General features: G+C 35.7%; 1 protein-coding gene across 1 annotated transcript; it reads left to right on the top strand.

Moving 5' to 3' along the window:
* The first annotated feature begins 1,023 nt into the window (after positions 1 to 1,023).
* LOC142175388 (oxysterol-binding protein-related protein 1B-like) lies at positions 1,024 to 13,414 on the top strand. Its single transcript, XM_075241972.1, has 9 exons — positions 1,024 to 1,410; positions 2,089 to 2,305; positions 11,048 to 11,487; positions 11,567 to 11,722; positions 11,849 to 12,016; positions 12,091 to 12,231; positions 12,450 to 12,671; positions 12,967 to 13,080; positions 13,256 to 13,414. Exons 1-9 carry the CDS (start codon positions 1,024 to 1,026, stop codon positions 13,412 to 13,414), a joined length of 2,004 nt encoding a protein of 667 aa, XP_075098073.1.
* The last annotated feature ends 505 nt before the right edge of the window (positions 13,415 to 13,919 follow it).

Raw genomic sequence — 13,919 nt, 5'->3', positions numbered from 1 at the left:
GAACGACTTCGAAGAACATTGTCAAACAATCCATCATAGCCACAGAAGGCCAAAATATCCGTGACCGGCCCAATGTTACGGCGGAAATCTCGGCACGTATCGATAAGGAACCGGCAATCAGTGAATCAGAAGATTTTTTACCTTTTATAGAGTTGTACCTAAAATAGGACTCCCCTACTATAAAAAGGGGGACTAATAATCCATCTGACACATTGTAACACACACTCAAAAGCAAGTACTCTGCACATGAGCCTGCCGTTGTTTCTATATTACTATATCTTGTAGATATTTATATGTATATCAGAGGCGGAACTAGGATTTGAAGTTTGTGGGTTCTTAATTTGACACCGAACTCATAGCATGTTTTAATTACTGGGTTCGCAATTATATATTAATATAAATTTAATAAATTTTCTAATACAAATATAAAGTCTATGCAAAAGCCAGTGGTTTCGGAACTCATAAAGGATACCCTACCTCCACCCCTTATGTATATACGGGTTATGGTGCCTCCTCACTAGACAACATTGGTCCGCCTTCGACTTTGACGTGTGAGGTTTGTATGAATGGTCTGAAGTTAGGCATTGGCATAACTTAACTTTAACCTGCGATTTTCAACTTTAGATCGCATATTTATTAATTCTAAGGTTGACAAATTATAAGAATTTTGTATATTTCGACTATTCTGTAAACAGTGTCCTAAAAATAGCTATTTGTGCACTTTGTCCCTTATATTTTCAGCAATTCTTCAGATTTTGAGAATAAAAGGTCCACTTTCAAAAAGTGATTTGCTCGAAAAAATTATGTGTGATCTGTACTTTAAGAAATTAAATGATCAATGAAAATTGAGAAAAGGACAAATATTTCTCAGCGTCCAAAATGCAAGCAAGTATTTAAAACCGCCGATTTCCGCGGCAAAACTTCCCATGCAGGATAACTTCGGATAAATTCGTCATTTTTTCCCCTCTTGGATTACGTAGAATTCTCTTATTTCGATCACATTAAGATTTACACATCAAAATCATGCATCTTTTGTGCTGTAACCAAAAAATCATGCATCTTTTATGCTGTGTCACCGCCGTGGCTGACAAAAATACGGCGGCAGTACGTCGTCGTCCACCGCACGCGGCTGCTCCGATGAACGTAAATGATAATGTAGGAAATGGAATTTGTGGAATACTATACAAATGGGTAAATTTTGGTAAAGGATGGCGACCCCGTTGGTTTGTTCTACATGATGGTGTGCTTTCGTACTACAAAATTCATGGACACAAGAAAATTGTGATTAATTTAGAAATGGTGAAAGGATTCAATGTTTTAGGGAAGAAATCATTTCGGTTTATTAATAGCTCTAAATCAACTCCTCACAAATCCCTCAGCCGCAAACCATTAGGTGAAATCCACCTCAAGGTATCTTATTTATAGTGGATTAGATGATAATGTTCTTTTGCAAAAACATATTATGCTTTTTAGATTGTGTTTTTTGCCCTTGTTCTAAAAGAAAAATGATGGTTTTCGGAATACAAGGTCAAAAGATCTAATTTTGGGTCCTAATTCCAATATGAATTCTTAATTATCTGAAAGTAATTTATATTTTTAGAAATTGTATAAAAGATGGTATTCCCTTTATTTCATTTTATATGTTTTACTAGGCACAGAGCTTAGAAAAATATATATAGAGAACTTCTAATACTTTTTATTTGTGTTCGCATAATATTAGTATGAGATGAGGTTAGATACAATTACTTGGCCGTTGAGTAATAGCGACGTCAACTTGTTTGGGATTGAAGTGTACGTAGTTGACTGAGCACGGAATTTAAGTAAGAAAAAAGGACGTTTGATCACATATACAAGCTAACGTTAACTCGTGCTGTTAAACATGTCGTAATATTTATATGACTATATAGAACATGTTATTAAGGATAAAATGTATCGAATCGTCATACAAAATAGTATTGAGATAGTTGTATGTTCTTAAACCATGCATGTTTCGCTAGACAAAAGTTGTCTGCCAAGATCAAATTTTTATTGGTAACATGAATTTCGATTTTGGGTGGGATATTTTAATTAATACTACTGTCTGTATAGGTGTCATCAGTAATGGGAAGTTGTTCAGATGAACGGCGGTTTTTGATAAATGTTGGGAAGAAGAAGCTGCATTTGAGGGCAGAGACTAAAGAGGACAGGTTAACATGGTTGGAAGGATTGGTTGCAGCTAAGAAGTCATTCTTAACAAGTGATTTTGTTCATATGCCAAGAATGAACACTAATTGCAAGGTTGCAACCCAAGAGAGCAAGATGAAAGGTTAATCTCATGAATCTTTTGGAAAACTCTAGCCATGAATATATTGTTCTTTCTTTTTCTCTATTCCTTTATTTTGTTCTTTACTTGATTTTCTCATGGTTTTAAGTGCTACTTGAAAGTACAAGAGGGGGTGAATTATAACTAAATTAAAAACTTAGTCGACTCAGAAGAGAATTACTCGACTTTACTTTATTAGCATGTTTGATTGACGATGAAAATAAATTGCAAGAAATTTAAAAGCTGAGAACACATGAGTTTTATACTGGTTCAGTACCGGTGTGGTACCTATATCCAATCCCCTTAGGTCACAAGGATTCTCTTAGATTTTCAATAGTTTATTACAGTAGTAGTGATTTTTGGATTGTTTACCACTAACGATTTTCAGCAACGATGTTTTACAAACTTGATACAACTCTTATTTTATTTCCTAATACTTCCTATCTTTTGAGACATTAGTAAACTCAAGAATACAGTGTTTGTGCTAAGAACTAGAAAGGCATAGAAAATAGTGGTAAGTTGCATAGTTGAATTCTTGAGTCTACCAGTCTTCTTATACAAGAATCGTGAGTAGCCGTTGCAGATTGACCCTTGATTGAGGCACAAAATATTCTAAGAGATTTGACCCAAGGGGTGCCTCAGAATCCTGCTCAAGAGATAGGCTGGATTCATTATCTTCCTTCTTTTTTGCATTCATAATCAAGGGAGTGATTTGTGGTTTGACTTGTTCGATCAATCTTCACAATCTCCAGCTTCCAGTAAGGACTATCTTCATATAGCGTCTGCACTTGTTCTTGTTTCCTTTTTGATGGCCTTGACATCCTTTGATTTGGCATTGTCTTTGCTGTACTTGATCTTGTTTCCTTTCTAATATCCTTGACATGTTTAACTTCCTTTGATTGAGCACTATCCTCCTAATTTTCTGCAATTAAACAGATACAAATTAGATTTGCACTATTGTCATCATTGAAACTTAAGTGTAACAATCTCTCCCTTTTTGATGATGACAATAAAAAAGAGTAAACAAAGTACACTTTCCTTTCATGTTCTAAAATGCTGCTCCCCCTGAGTTGTTTCCTTGAACTGAAGTAATTCTCCCCCCGAGTTGTTTCTCTGCTTTACTCTCACGTTTCCCCCCCTTTGATATCAATCAAAAAGAAAGAAGCAAGTGCAGATAGAACAAACATAACAGAGTAAATAATGAACATAGTAGTTAGGGTAGCAGATATTATGCCTTCAGCAGAGGCACATGGTGATGGTTCTTACAGGCCAAAGCAAAAGTAATAACAAAACAAAACAAACAAAGAGCAAAAATATTATTTTAAACACACACACACAATCGCCTTAGTTCCTCCCCATAAAGTATTTCAGGGTATTGATCACTTTGGTGCAGAAAGAGTCATAGGAGGTTTTAACTTCTTTGGTGATTTTGTCCATCTTCTCTTTCATGGAGTTAAATGCCCTGATTCCTTGTCTCCTTGTGGCTCCCATGTCCATCCTGAGCTTAGCCACGTATGTACATGTTTCTTTGGTGACTTCCCTGATCTTGTTATCTGTTCTTTCATTGCAGTGAGCATGGTTTTTACCCCATCTAGTCCTTGCTGAATCTGCTGTAGGTTTGTAGTAGCAGTCGACTGAGGCTCAGTTAGTTCAGTGGTTGGCTCAACCTATACTGGAGTGCTTTCAACTTGGCACGTCTGACCCATCCATCGTCACTTAAGGTATAACCCATCATAGCAAAAGTTGTCTTATCATAGATGCTAGAAATGTACTTGGGGGAAAAAGGTGCCAAATCAACCTTCATGACCTCAAGAATGTGTGAGATGAGCAAGCCATATGGTAAACGAGCAGCAGAAGAATATATGTCCTTGATACTTTCAAGCATATACTGACGAATCCACACAAACCAGTCAAGCCTTTTATTGTTCACAAGGCAGTAAAGAACAAAGATATCCTTAGTAGTCAAAGTGCTGAGAGATTCAGTCCTAGGAAGGAGAGTAGTAGTAATCATATGGGCTAACACACGGTGTTCAAATTTAAGACTTTTGGGACCAATGTCAGGAGGGTTTTCAGACAGAAAATTTTTGCCTCTTCTAAAGTGACTTCAATGTCTTTTGGCCAGGAGTTTTGCACAAAAACAGCCTATCCATGAAACTTAGCAGAAAAAATCTTCTCAAATTGATAAGAATCTAGAACAATACGATTACCTAGAACCATTGACTCCAAATAATCTTTATCATTAATGAACAAATTTGCATAAAATATCCTCACAGGTTCTTCATACACAGAATTTCCAACAGTATCAAACAGAGAAGAGAGACTTTGAACATCAAAGATAGAAATCACATCACAGTGCAAATTTTTTATAAGAGAGAGACTTACAGAGCGTCCATAAGCCACCGATTTAGACTTATAAGACTCAAACCTCGATTTCTCACTTGGTCCATAGAAGTTCAGTTTATCCTCTGGCCCAAAATCAGTGCTTTCTACTTTCCCTTTCTTGCATGCAGGCCTTTTGGGGGTTTGCTCCATGGGTCTTTTTCCTGCCTTCTTCTGGCTAATAGGAAGATCCTCAGATGAGTCACTGCTTTCATTAGCGGTCTTGAGAAGGTCTGAGTCAAGGGATGATTCAAGGTCGACAGTTTCTTCAGGGTTTTGGGATTTTTGAACCCGTCTACTTTGTCTTGTGGCGGTGGAGGATGAGATATTTCTCTTAGCCATGGTAGAAGAGTTGGTGAGAAGTGATGAAGAATGAGAGAGGAGGACAGTACTTAACTAGACTTTTGTAACATTGAAGGGTTGCATCGATTAGAGAAAATGGTAAGTTTAGATAAAGTGACACTTTTGAGGAGTTGTTTCGGCGGCACCAATGGAAGAGTAATTATTGACTCACATCAAATTAGTGAATCCATCAATTAAGCAAACTAAAAAGGAAGTAAAATATTTTACAAAGATACAGAAGGATTTTTTACACAATAGACATAATACTAATCTTTTTACGCAGTAGACAAAATCATTCTTCCAAAAGAGGTTTTGTAAAAATAACAACAAGTTGAGACTCAGTACTAATGAATTCTAACAAAATATCACCTTTTACAACATGATCACGAATAAAATGATGCTTAATTTCTATATGTTTTACCCTAGAATGATGTACATAATTTTTGACAGACATATAGCACTTGTATTATCACAAAAAATAGGAGTAGAAGTAAGAGTCAAATCATAATCGAGAAGTTCATGCATGATCCAAAGAATTTATGTACAGCAACTTCCAACAGCTAAATACTCTGCTTCAGTGGTTGATAAGGAAACATAATTTTGTTTCTTGCTATGCCAGAAAATTAGAGCATTCCCTACTAATTGTCATGTTCTACTCATACTTTTCTTGTCAGTCCCATCGCTTGCAAAATCTGCATCTAAAAAACCTTTTAAATCAAAATTGTTAGAATGAGCATACCATAGTCCTAATTCAGTGGTCCCAATGAGGTATCTAATAATGCGTTTAATTGCAGTCAAATGAGATTCCTTTGGAGCTGACTGAAATCTCGCACACTTACAAACACTGAACATTATATCTGGTCGACTAGTAGTGAGATATAGTAGAGATACGATCATCCCTCTATAAATTATTTCATCCACACTTTTTTCATTCTTGTCCTCTTCAACAGTAGTTATTGGACTCATTGGAGTTTCAATAGGCTTTGCATTCTCCATTCCAAATTTTTTTATGAGTTCCTTGGTGTACTTGGTTTGGCCAATAAAGATTCCTTTAGAAGATCGCTTGATTTGTAATCCAAGAAAGAAAGTTAGCTCTCCCATCATGCTCATTTCAAATTCTCCTTTCATAATATGAGTAAATTCTTCACATAATATAGAGTTAGAACTTCCAAAGATAATATCATCTACATAAATTTGAGTAATAAGATTACCTGAATTTTAACGCTTGATGAACAAAGTTGTGTCAATATTACCTCGTTTGAAGCCTTGATTTAGAAGAAATGAGCTTAGTCTTTCATACCAGGCTCAGGGGGCTTGTTTGAGTCCGTATAGAGCTTTTGCCAACTTGAATACATGGTTTGGAAAACTGTTGCTTACAAATCCAGGAGGTTATTTTACAAATACTTCTTCAGATATATATCCATTTAGAAAGGTGCTTTTTACATCCATTTGAAATAGTATGAATCCTTTATGAGCAGCAAAAGCAAGTAAAATTCGAATGGATTCTAATCCTTCTACAGGAGAAAATATTTCATCGTAATCGATTCCTTCTTGCTGAGAGTAACCTTGGGCGACTAGACTTGCTTTGTTATGAACTACTTGACCATATTCATTCAGCTTATTTCTGAAAACCCATTTAGTTCCTACGACAGAACCATTGGATGGTTTTGGAACCAAGTCACACACATTATTTCTTTCAAATTTATCAAGTTCATCTTTCATGACTTTGACCCAGTAGTCATCTTTGAGGGCTTCATCAACGTTTTTTGGCTCAAGTTGTGATATTAAGGCCATGTGAGAGTTGATGTTTTGAGATCTTCTGGTAGTGATACCTTCTTCTGGATTTCCGATGATGAACTTGTGAGGATATCCATGTTCATTTTTTCATTCATTTTGGAACACCTATAGCTGGCTCCTTTTCCAATGTAGTTGACTGTTCAACAGAAGATGGTTCCTGGATTTCAACATGCTCCTCAGTTGATTGATTTTGTTGATTGGTTGCATGATCATGACTGACTTTTCCTGTAACAATAGACTTTGGGATAATAAAAATTTCCTCATCTTCAGGAAATTTTTTATTCCTCAAGCGAGGGTTAGTATCCACAAAAACTACATGAATGGATTCCTAAATACATAATATTTTTTTGTTGAATACTCTATATGCTCTACTTGAGGGAGAATATCCAAGAAAAATACCTTCGTCGCTTTTTGGATCAAACTTACCCAGATTGTCCTTTTCATTATTGTGAATGAAGCATTTACAGCCAAATGGATGAAAATAACTGATTTTGGGTTTTTTACCATTCTATAGCTCATATGGAGTCTTTTAAGAATGGATCGAATCAGACATCTGTTGATGATATGACATGTTGTGCTTACAGCTTCTGCCGAGAAGTGGTATGGGAGAGAGTTTTCCACAATCATGGTTCTTTCCATGTCCTGCAGGGTTTTGTTCTTACGTTTTACCACTCCATTTTGTTGAGGTGATCTTGGGGAAGAGAAATGAGAAATTCTTTGATCATTACAGAAGTTTTCAAAGGTCTGCTTTCGAACTCTCTTCCATGGTCACTTTTTATAGCAAAAATGTAATATCCCTTTTTACATTGTACCTTCTTACAGAAAACTTTAAAATTCCTTAGAGCTTCATCTTTATGGCTCAAAAAAATAACCCAGGTAAAATGAGAAAAATCATCTACAATCACAAATGCATATTTTCTACCACCAATGCTAGCAGTTCTAATTGGACTAGAAAGGTCCATATGCAAAAGTTGAAGAAGTTTTGTAGTAGAAAAAATATTTTTGATTTTAAAGGATGAACGAGTTTATTTTCCTAATTGCAATGCACCACAAATTTGATCTTTTGAAAAATCTAGTTTTGGAAGGCCAATGACAAGATCACGTTTGGAAAGTTTTTGAATAGTATGCATGCTAGCATGGCCAAACTTTCTATGCCATAACCAAGGATCATCAATCATTATAGTTAAGCAAATTTGATTCCCTAGACTGCCAATATTTCTAAGAGTATAAACATTTCTATCTCTACTTCCAGATAGAATAATTTTACCTGATTCGTCTTCAATGAAGCAACCATATTTTTTGAAACGAATCTCATAGCCATTGTCGCCTAGTTGACTGATGTTGAGCAGGTTGTAACCAAGTTTGTCTACTAAGTAGACCTCGTCTACATCACATGATGAGCTGATGGGAACTCTTCCTACTCCAATTATATTTCCTTTTGATTTGTCTCCAAAAGTGACAGATCCACCATCAAGCTTAGTGACAGATCCACCATCAATTGCTTGTCACCTGTCATGTGTCTGGAACACGCGTTATTGAGATACCATTTTCATTTTTGATTCTTCTTGCGGTGTTCCTCACTGTCTCCTTCATCTGCCATAAGACCAAGTGCACTTGAATCTTCATCACTGTCGTCATTCAAAGCCATGAAGCACATGTTGGCAATTTCTTCATGATCAGATTCTTCTTCATCACTCCAGGCCAGGCCCCAAAAGACTTTTTCTTTTGAAGGTTTCTGCTGAGTTTCTTTTTCAATTCAGGGCAGTCTGCTTGAATGTGTCCATGTTTCCCACATTCATAGCATCTTCCATTATTTTTGCCGTTTTCATTTACCATCTTACCTTTTTTTGAAGTTTGGCTTGCCTCTTCTATTGTTCTTGTTCCTCCTTATCATGCTTGTAACGACTTTGGAGAGCATAACAATATTTTTATTTTCTTTTTCTCCTCTTTCTTCTTCTTCAATTTCTGATTCAGCCACAGTTGCTTTAAAAGCGATTGTTTTTCTTTTCTATTGATGAACTTGCCTGTCTAAGTGTATTTTTTCAAATGCAATAAGGTCACCTCTGAGTTCATCATATGCCATCTTGCCGAGATCCTAATATTCAAGAGCAATAACTTTAGGTTGCCAAATAGTAGGTAGACTTCTTACGATTTTTCTGACCTGTTCTTCGCTTCTGATTGGTCTACCAAAGATTTCAATTCTCCAAGAATTTTGCTGAATCGAGAGAACATTTCTTCAACCGATTCTCCGTCTTTCATTTGAAATAGTTCATAGTCACGCACAAAGAGATTTATTCTTGTCTCCTTCACTTTGTTGGTTCCTTCATATGTGACTTCTAGCTTGTCCCATATTTCTTTAGATGTTTCACAGCTTGATATCTTTTCATACTTTTCACCACTAATGGCATTGTATAAAAGAGTTTTAGCCTTAGCATTCACTTGAATAACAACTGCTTGTTCTTTAATGTAATCATCTAAGTTCAGAGGATCAGGTGATACCATGATCTCACCATTTTTATCATTCTTTGGAGGAATTGGAAGATTTTTCTTTTTGATCACACGCCATACTTTGATGTCATATGATATTGTATATGTTTTCATATGCACTTTCTAGTGTGAAAAGTGTTATTCATTGAAGTATGGTGGTCTTATTTGAGAAGTCCCTTCTTGAAACAGAGCTCCAACAATTATGTTTGACGTCATGATCTTTTCCTCACTTGTTGTTAGGCAATATTGTGAGTCTTTGCTTTGATACCAATTGAACGTACAGGGGGGGGGGGGATTAAATTATAACTAAACTAAAAACTTAGTCGACTGAGAAGAGAATTAGTCAACGTTACTTTATCAGCAGGTTTGGTCGACGATGAAAATAAATTGCAAGGAATTTAAAGATTAGATCTTCAATAGTTTGTTACAGTAGTAGTGGTTTTTGGATCGTTTACCACTAACGATTTTTAGCAACGATGTTTTATAAACTTGACACAGCTCTTATTTTGTTTCCTAACACTTCCTATCTTTTAAGACACTAGTAAACTCAAGAATATAGTATTTGTGCTAAGAACTAGAAAGGCATAGAAAACAATGGTAAGTTGCGTAGTTGAATTCTTGAGTCTACCAGTCTTCTTATATGAGAATCATGAGTAGCCGTTGCAGATTGACCCTTGATTGAGGTATAAAATATTCTAAGAGATTTGACTCAAGGGGTGCCTCAAAATCCTGCTCAAGAGATGGGCTGGATTCATTATCTTCCTTCCTTTTCGCATTCATAATCAAGGGAGTAATTTGTGGTTTGACTTGTTCGATCAATCTTCACAATCTCCAGATTCCAAACCGATCCTTGAAGTAAGGACTATCTTCATATAGCGACTGCACTTGATCTTGTTTCCTTTTTGATGGCCTTGACATCCTTTGATTTAGCATTGTCCTTGCTGTACTTGATCTTGTTTCCTTTCTGATATCCTTGACATGTTTGACTTCCTTTGATTGAGTACGTCCTCCTAATTTTCTACAATTAAACAGATAAAATTAGATTTGCACTATTATCATCATTGAAACTTAAGTGTAACACTACTTAGTCGTAGATTTCTATTACTATTTGTTGTTTCTTTCACTTCGATGGTCTTACAACTTGATAGCTGGTATTATAGCTTGTTGCTATTGCTTCTTTTTTACATCTTTCTTTGAGCCGAGAGTCCACCGAAAACAGACTCTCCACCTTCTCAAGGTAGAGATAAAGTCTGCATATACACAACCTCCCTAGACCGCACTTATGAAATTCTACTGGGTTTGTTGTTGGTGTTGTTGTTTTAGTGCTACTTCATTCAATTAACTGCAATGTTTTAGAACTTGGAGATGTGAGCAAGTGACACTGAAAATGGTAGTATAAATTTTGGTTTTTCTATGTGCCACTTCATACATTTTAGTGCAATGTCTGACCTCTTGGAGATGTGAGCAACTGACACTGAAAATGGTAGTCTAAGAATTGGTTTTGACGTTTAAGTAATGATAAGAGAGAAATTGTTTTGTATGTTCTTTGCAGCCATAAATTTATGGTCTAAGTTTTTGTTCCTTTGGCTTAAGTTTCCTAATTTTCTTTCTAAAAGTAGATTTAGGCCTCGTTTTCATGTTCACATTTTCTGTTTTGGAGTTTCACTTAGAATAACTTGTCGCCTCTATTACATGGGGTGTAAGTTCTCCAAGTAATTTGTTTTCCTCAAGTATTTCCAGGAAGGAACACGAGCGGATCATATGAAGAGCAGTATAAGCAAGCGGAAACTGGTGATGATGTTTACACCGATAACTTGTTTTTCGATGCTAAAGATTTTCTTTCCTCTAGTTCGTTGAGAAGCACCGAGCCTTATGATGAAAGCTCATCTTCTGATTCTGAGAATGAGGAGGTTCATCCATCTGAAGATGGTCTTAGTTCTTTTATGAGATTTGTTGAAAGTGACTATCCTTATGTAAAGCGAAGAGGGAAATTACCTGATCCAGTTGAAGAGGAAAAGGGAGTAAGCCTATGGTCAATGATCAAAGATAACATTGGAAAGGATCTAACTAGAGTTTGTCTGCCTGTGTACTTCAACGAACCGCTCTCTTCTCTGCAGAAATGTTTTGAAGATTTTGAGTACTCTTACCTTCTTGATCAAGCATATGAATGGGGGAAAACAGTAAGCATTTCATTGAGAATACAATGTGTTTTCCACCTAGGCCTTTTGAGATGTGACAGAGTCGATATTTGTTTTGTAGGGTAATAGCCTTATGAGGATGCTGAATGTAGCAGCATTTGCTGTATCTGGATATGCTTGTACTGATGGTAGAAAATTCAAGCCATTTAATCCATTATTGGGTGAAACATATGAAGCCAATTACCCAGACAAGGGACTGCGTTTCATCTCAGAAAAGGTACTCTTAGTAGTTAATAGCAGTAGGAAATGGTTCCTTTTCCTCGTTTCAGATATTTATATGTTGTGCTAGGTAACAAATGTCATCATAAGTTTGATAAGGTGCTCTTTTTTCTTGTTGAGATAGGTAAGTCATCACCCCTTGACTCTTGCCTGCCATTGTGAAGGCCGCGGTTGGAAAATGTGGGGAGATACCACTTTAAAAAATAAATTTTGGGGTCCATCAATTCAACTTGATCCAGTTGGTGTCCTTAACTTAGAGTTTGACGATGGAGAAGTATTCCGGTGGAGCAAGGTATGTGTATTGTAATGACAAGAACTATAGCTCGTCGTGTCATGTTTACTGAACCGTTGAATTTATACTGTCAGGTAACAACTTCAATCTACAACCTCATTTTAGGGAAACTCTACTGTGAACACTATGGTATGATGCATATCGAAGGAAATGGCGACTACTCTTGCAAGCTTAAATTTAAGAAGCAGTCCATTATGAATAGAAATCCACACCAGGTGCGGTATCTCCACATTATCAGTGTTAATAATGTCTTACTTCTTTTGTTTATCAGTAATAGACACTTAAACAAATCCTGTTTTGGACACTGCCCTTTGATAAAACTAATTCCTCCTTTGGTTTTCATTGACAGTTCTATTCGTTGAGTGGATTATGTTATTCTAAGAGGATGGTTAAGGCTTCACTAATGATCTACATAAAAAAAATTGCATTACAGGTACATGGAGTTGTACAAGATAGGAGTGGAAAAACAGTGGCAACTATGTTTGGGAAATGGGATGAAAGTTTACATTATTGTAATGGGGATAGCTCATCTACGGATTTAGGACAAGATAAGGCATATTTGCTTTGGAAGAGGAGCAAACCATCAGAATTTCAAACAAAGTACAACTTTACGCGTTTTGCAATCACCCTTAATGAGCTATCTCCTGATCTTGAGGTACTGAGATACTATAGTTGATAGTCTTTTCTGTAACCAATACTTCTACTTTATGCAAATATATAGTACAGTCAAACTTCAATATAACAACCTCGTTTGTTCAGGATTTTATTGGTTGTTATAGCGAGGTGTTGTTATAGATAACATATACTATAACATAGCATGTAAATTGGTTCCAAAAGAAACATGATTTTTACAGTGAATGATTATTATATAACGATGCTGTTATAGAGAAGTCTAACTGTACTCTTATCTCACCTGGTGATACATATACTACTCTTACTTCTGTCAACAGGAAAAGTTGCCTCCAACAGATTCAAGGCTTAGACCTGATCAAAGATTTCTTGAAAATGGAGAATATGAAATTGCTAATTCAGAAAAGCTACGTCTAGAGCAGAGACAACGCCAGGTGATGCAGCTAGTTTCATGTCTCTAATTTAGTTGGAGTAACATATTAGTTTCATTTTCAAGTCTTGGTACATGAAACAGATCAAAATTATTGGTATTTACCCTTCAAATTATTTGCCACTACATTATATTGAAGCTTCAGATAGAGTTTGTATAACAAGATATTATTATTTCAGGCTTCAAAGATGCAGGAAAGAGGCTGGACACCAAGGTGGTTTACAAAGCCAAAAGGTAGAGATACATATCAGTATAAAGGAGGATATTGGGATGTTAGAGAAACGGGTAAATGGGAATCATGTCCACATATTTTTGGTGAAGTTTCAGATGAAATTTGACCATATTTTTGGCAGTAATGGCCAAGTAAATTGGAATAGGATGAGAAAGATAAAACCACAAAATATAAATAGATAGAATAGACTTGTGAAAAATGTAATCAGATATAGAGTTGGAGGTTAAAGATGGACAAAAAAGAGACTGTTTTGCCTTTTACTTGTACTATATTTTCTTTTGTAGGAAGTTTCTTATATTTCTTTTAGGTTTTCCAAACCTATTGTGTATGCCCCAAATCTACTTTGATAATTCAAGGAAGCATAGTTTTGTTCTACTACTTGAAAAGATTTACTTCAAATCATAAGATGTATGATTTATGAACCTGCAATTTCAATTTTTGTTTTACAAACTTTACTGGTCCTCGAAAGTTATGTATCTATAATCTAATGGATCTTGGAAAAAAATATTATTCTTTTTAAATAAACTAAAACAAAGAGTGCACATAAATGTTCATATTTCTAATGTGTGACTAAAGTTTTTGTGAAAACCTAAAAAAAAAGGATAAGTTAG

The sequence above is a fragment of the Nicotiana tabacum genome, chromosome 21, assembly GCF_000715075.1.
Source record: "Nicotiana tabacum cultivar K326 chromosome 21, ASM71507v2, whole genome shotgun sequence".
Lineage (NCBI taxonomy): Eukaryota > Viridiplantae > Streptophyta > Magnoliopsida > Solanales > Solanaceae > Nicotiana > Nicotiana tabacum.
Note: the sequence above shows the minus strand (reverse complement) of the source record. Positions and strands in the feature narration are given on the sequence as shown.

What these genes read in the sequence shown, in the direction of transcription:
- LOC142175388 (XM_075241972.1), top strand. Translation starts at nt 1,024, where the DNA reads ATGCATCTTTTGTGCTGTAACCAAAAAATCATGCATCTTTTATGCTGT. An exon ending in CCAAGAGAGCAAGATGAAAG is followed by an intron (nt 2,306 to 11,047) that starts GTTAATCTCATG and finishes AAGTATTTCCAG; the next exon opens with GAAGGAACACGAGCGGATCA. An exon ending in AAGTATTCCGGTGGAGCAAG is followed by an intron (nt 12,017 to 12,090) that starts GTATGTGTATTG and finishes TTATACTGTCAG; the next exon opens with GTAACAACTTCAATCTACAA.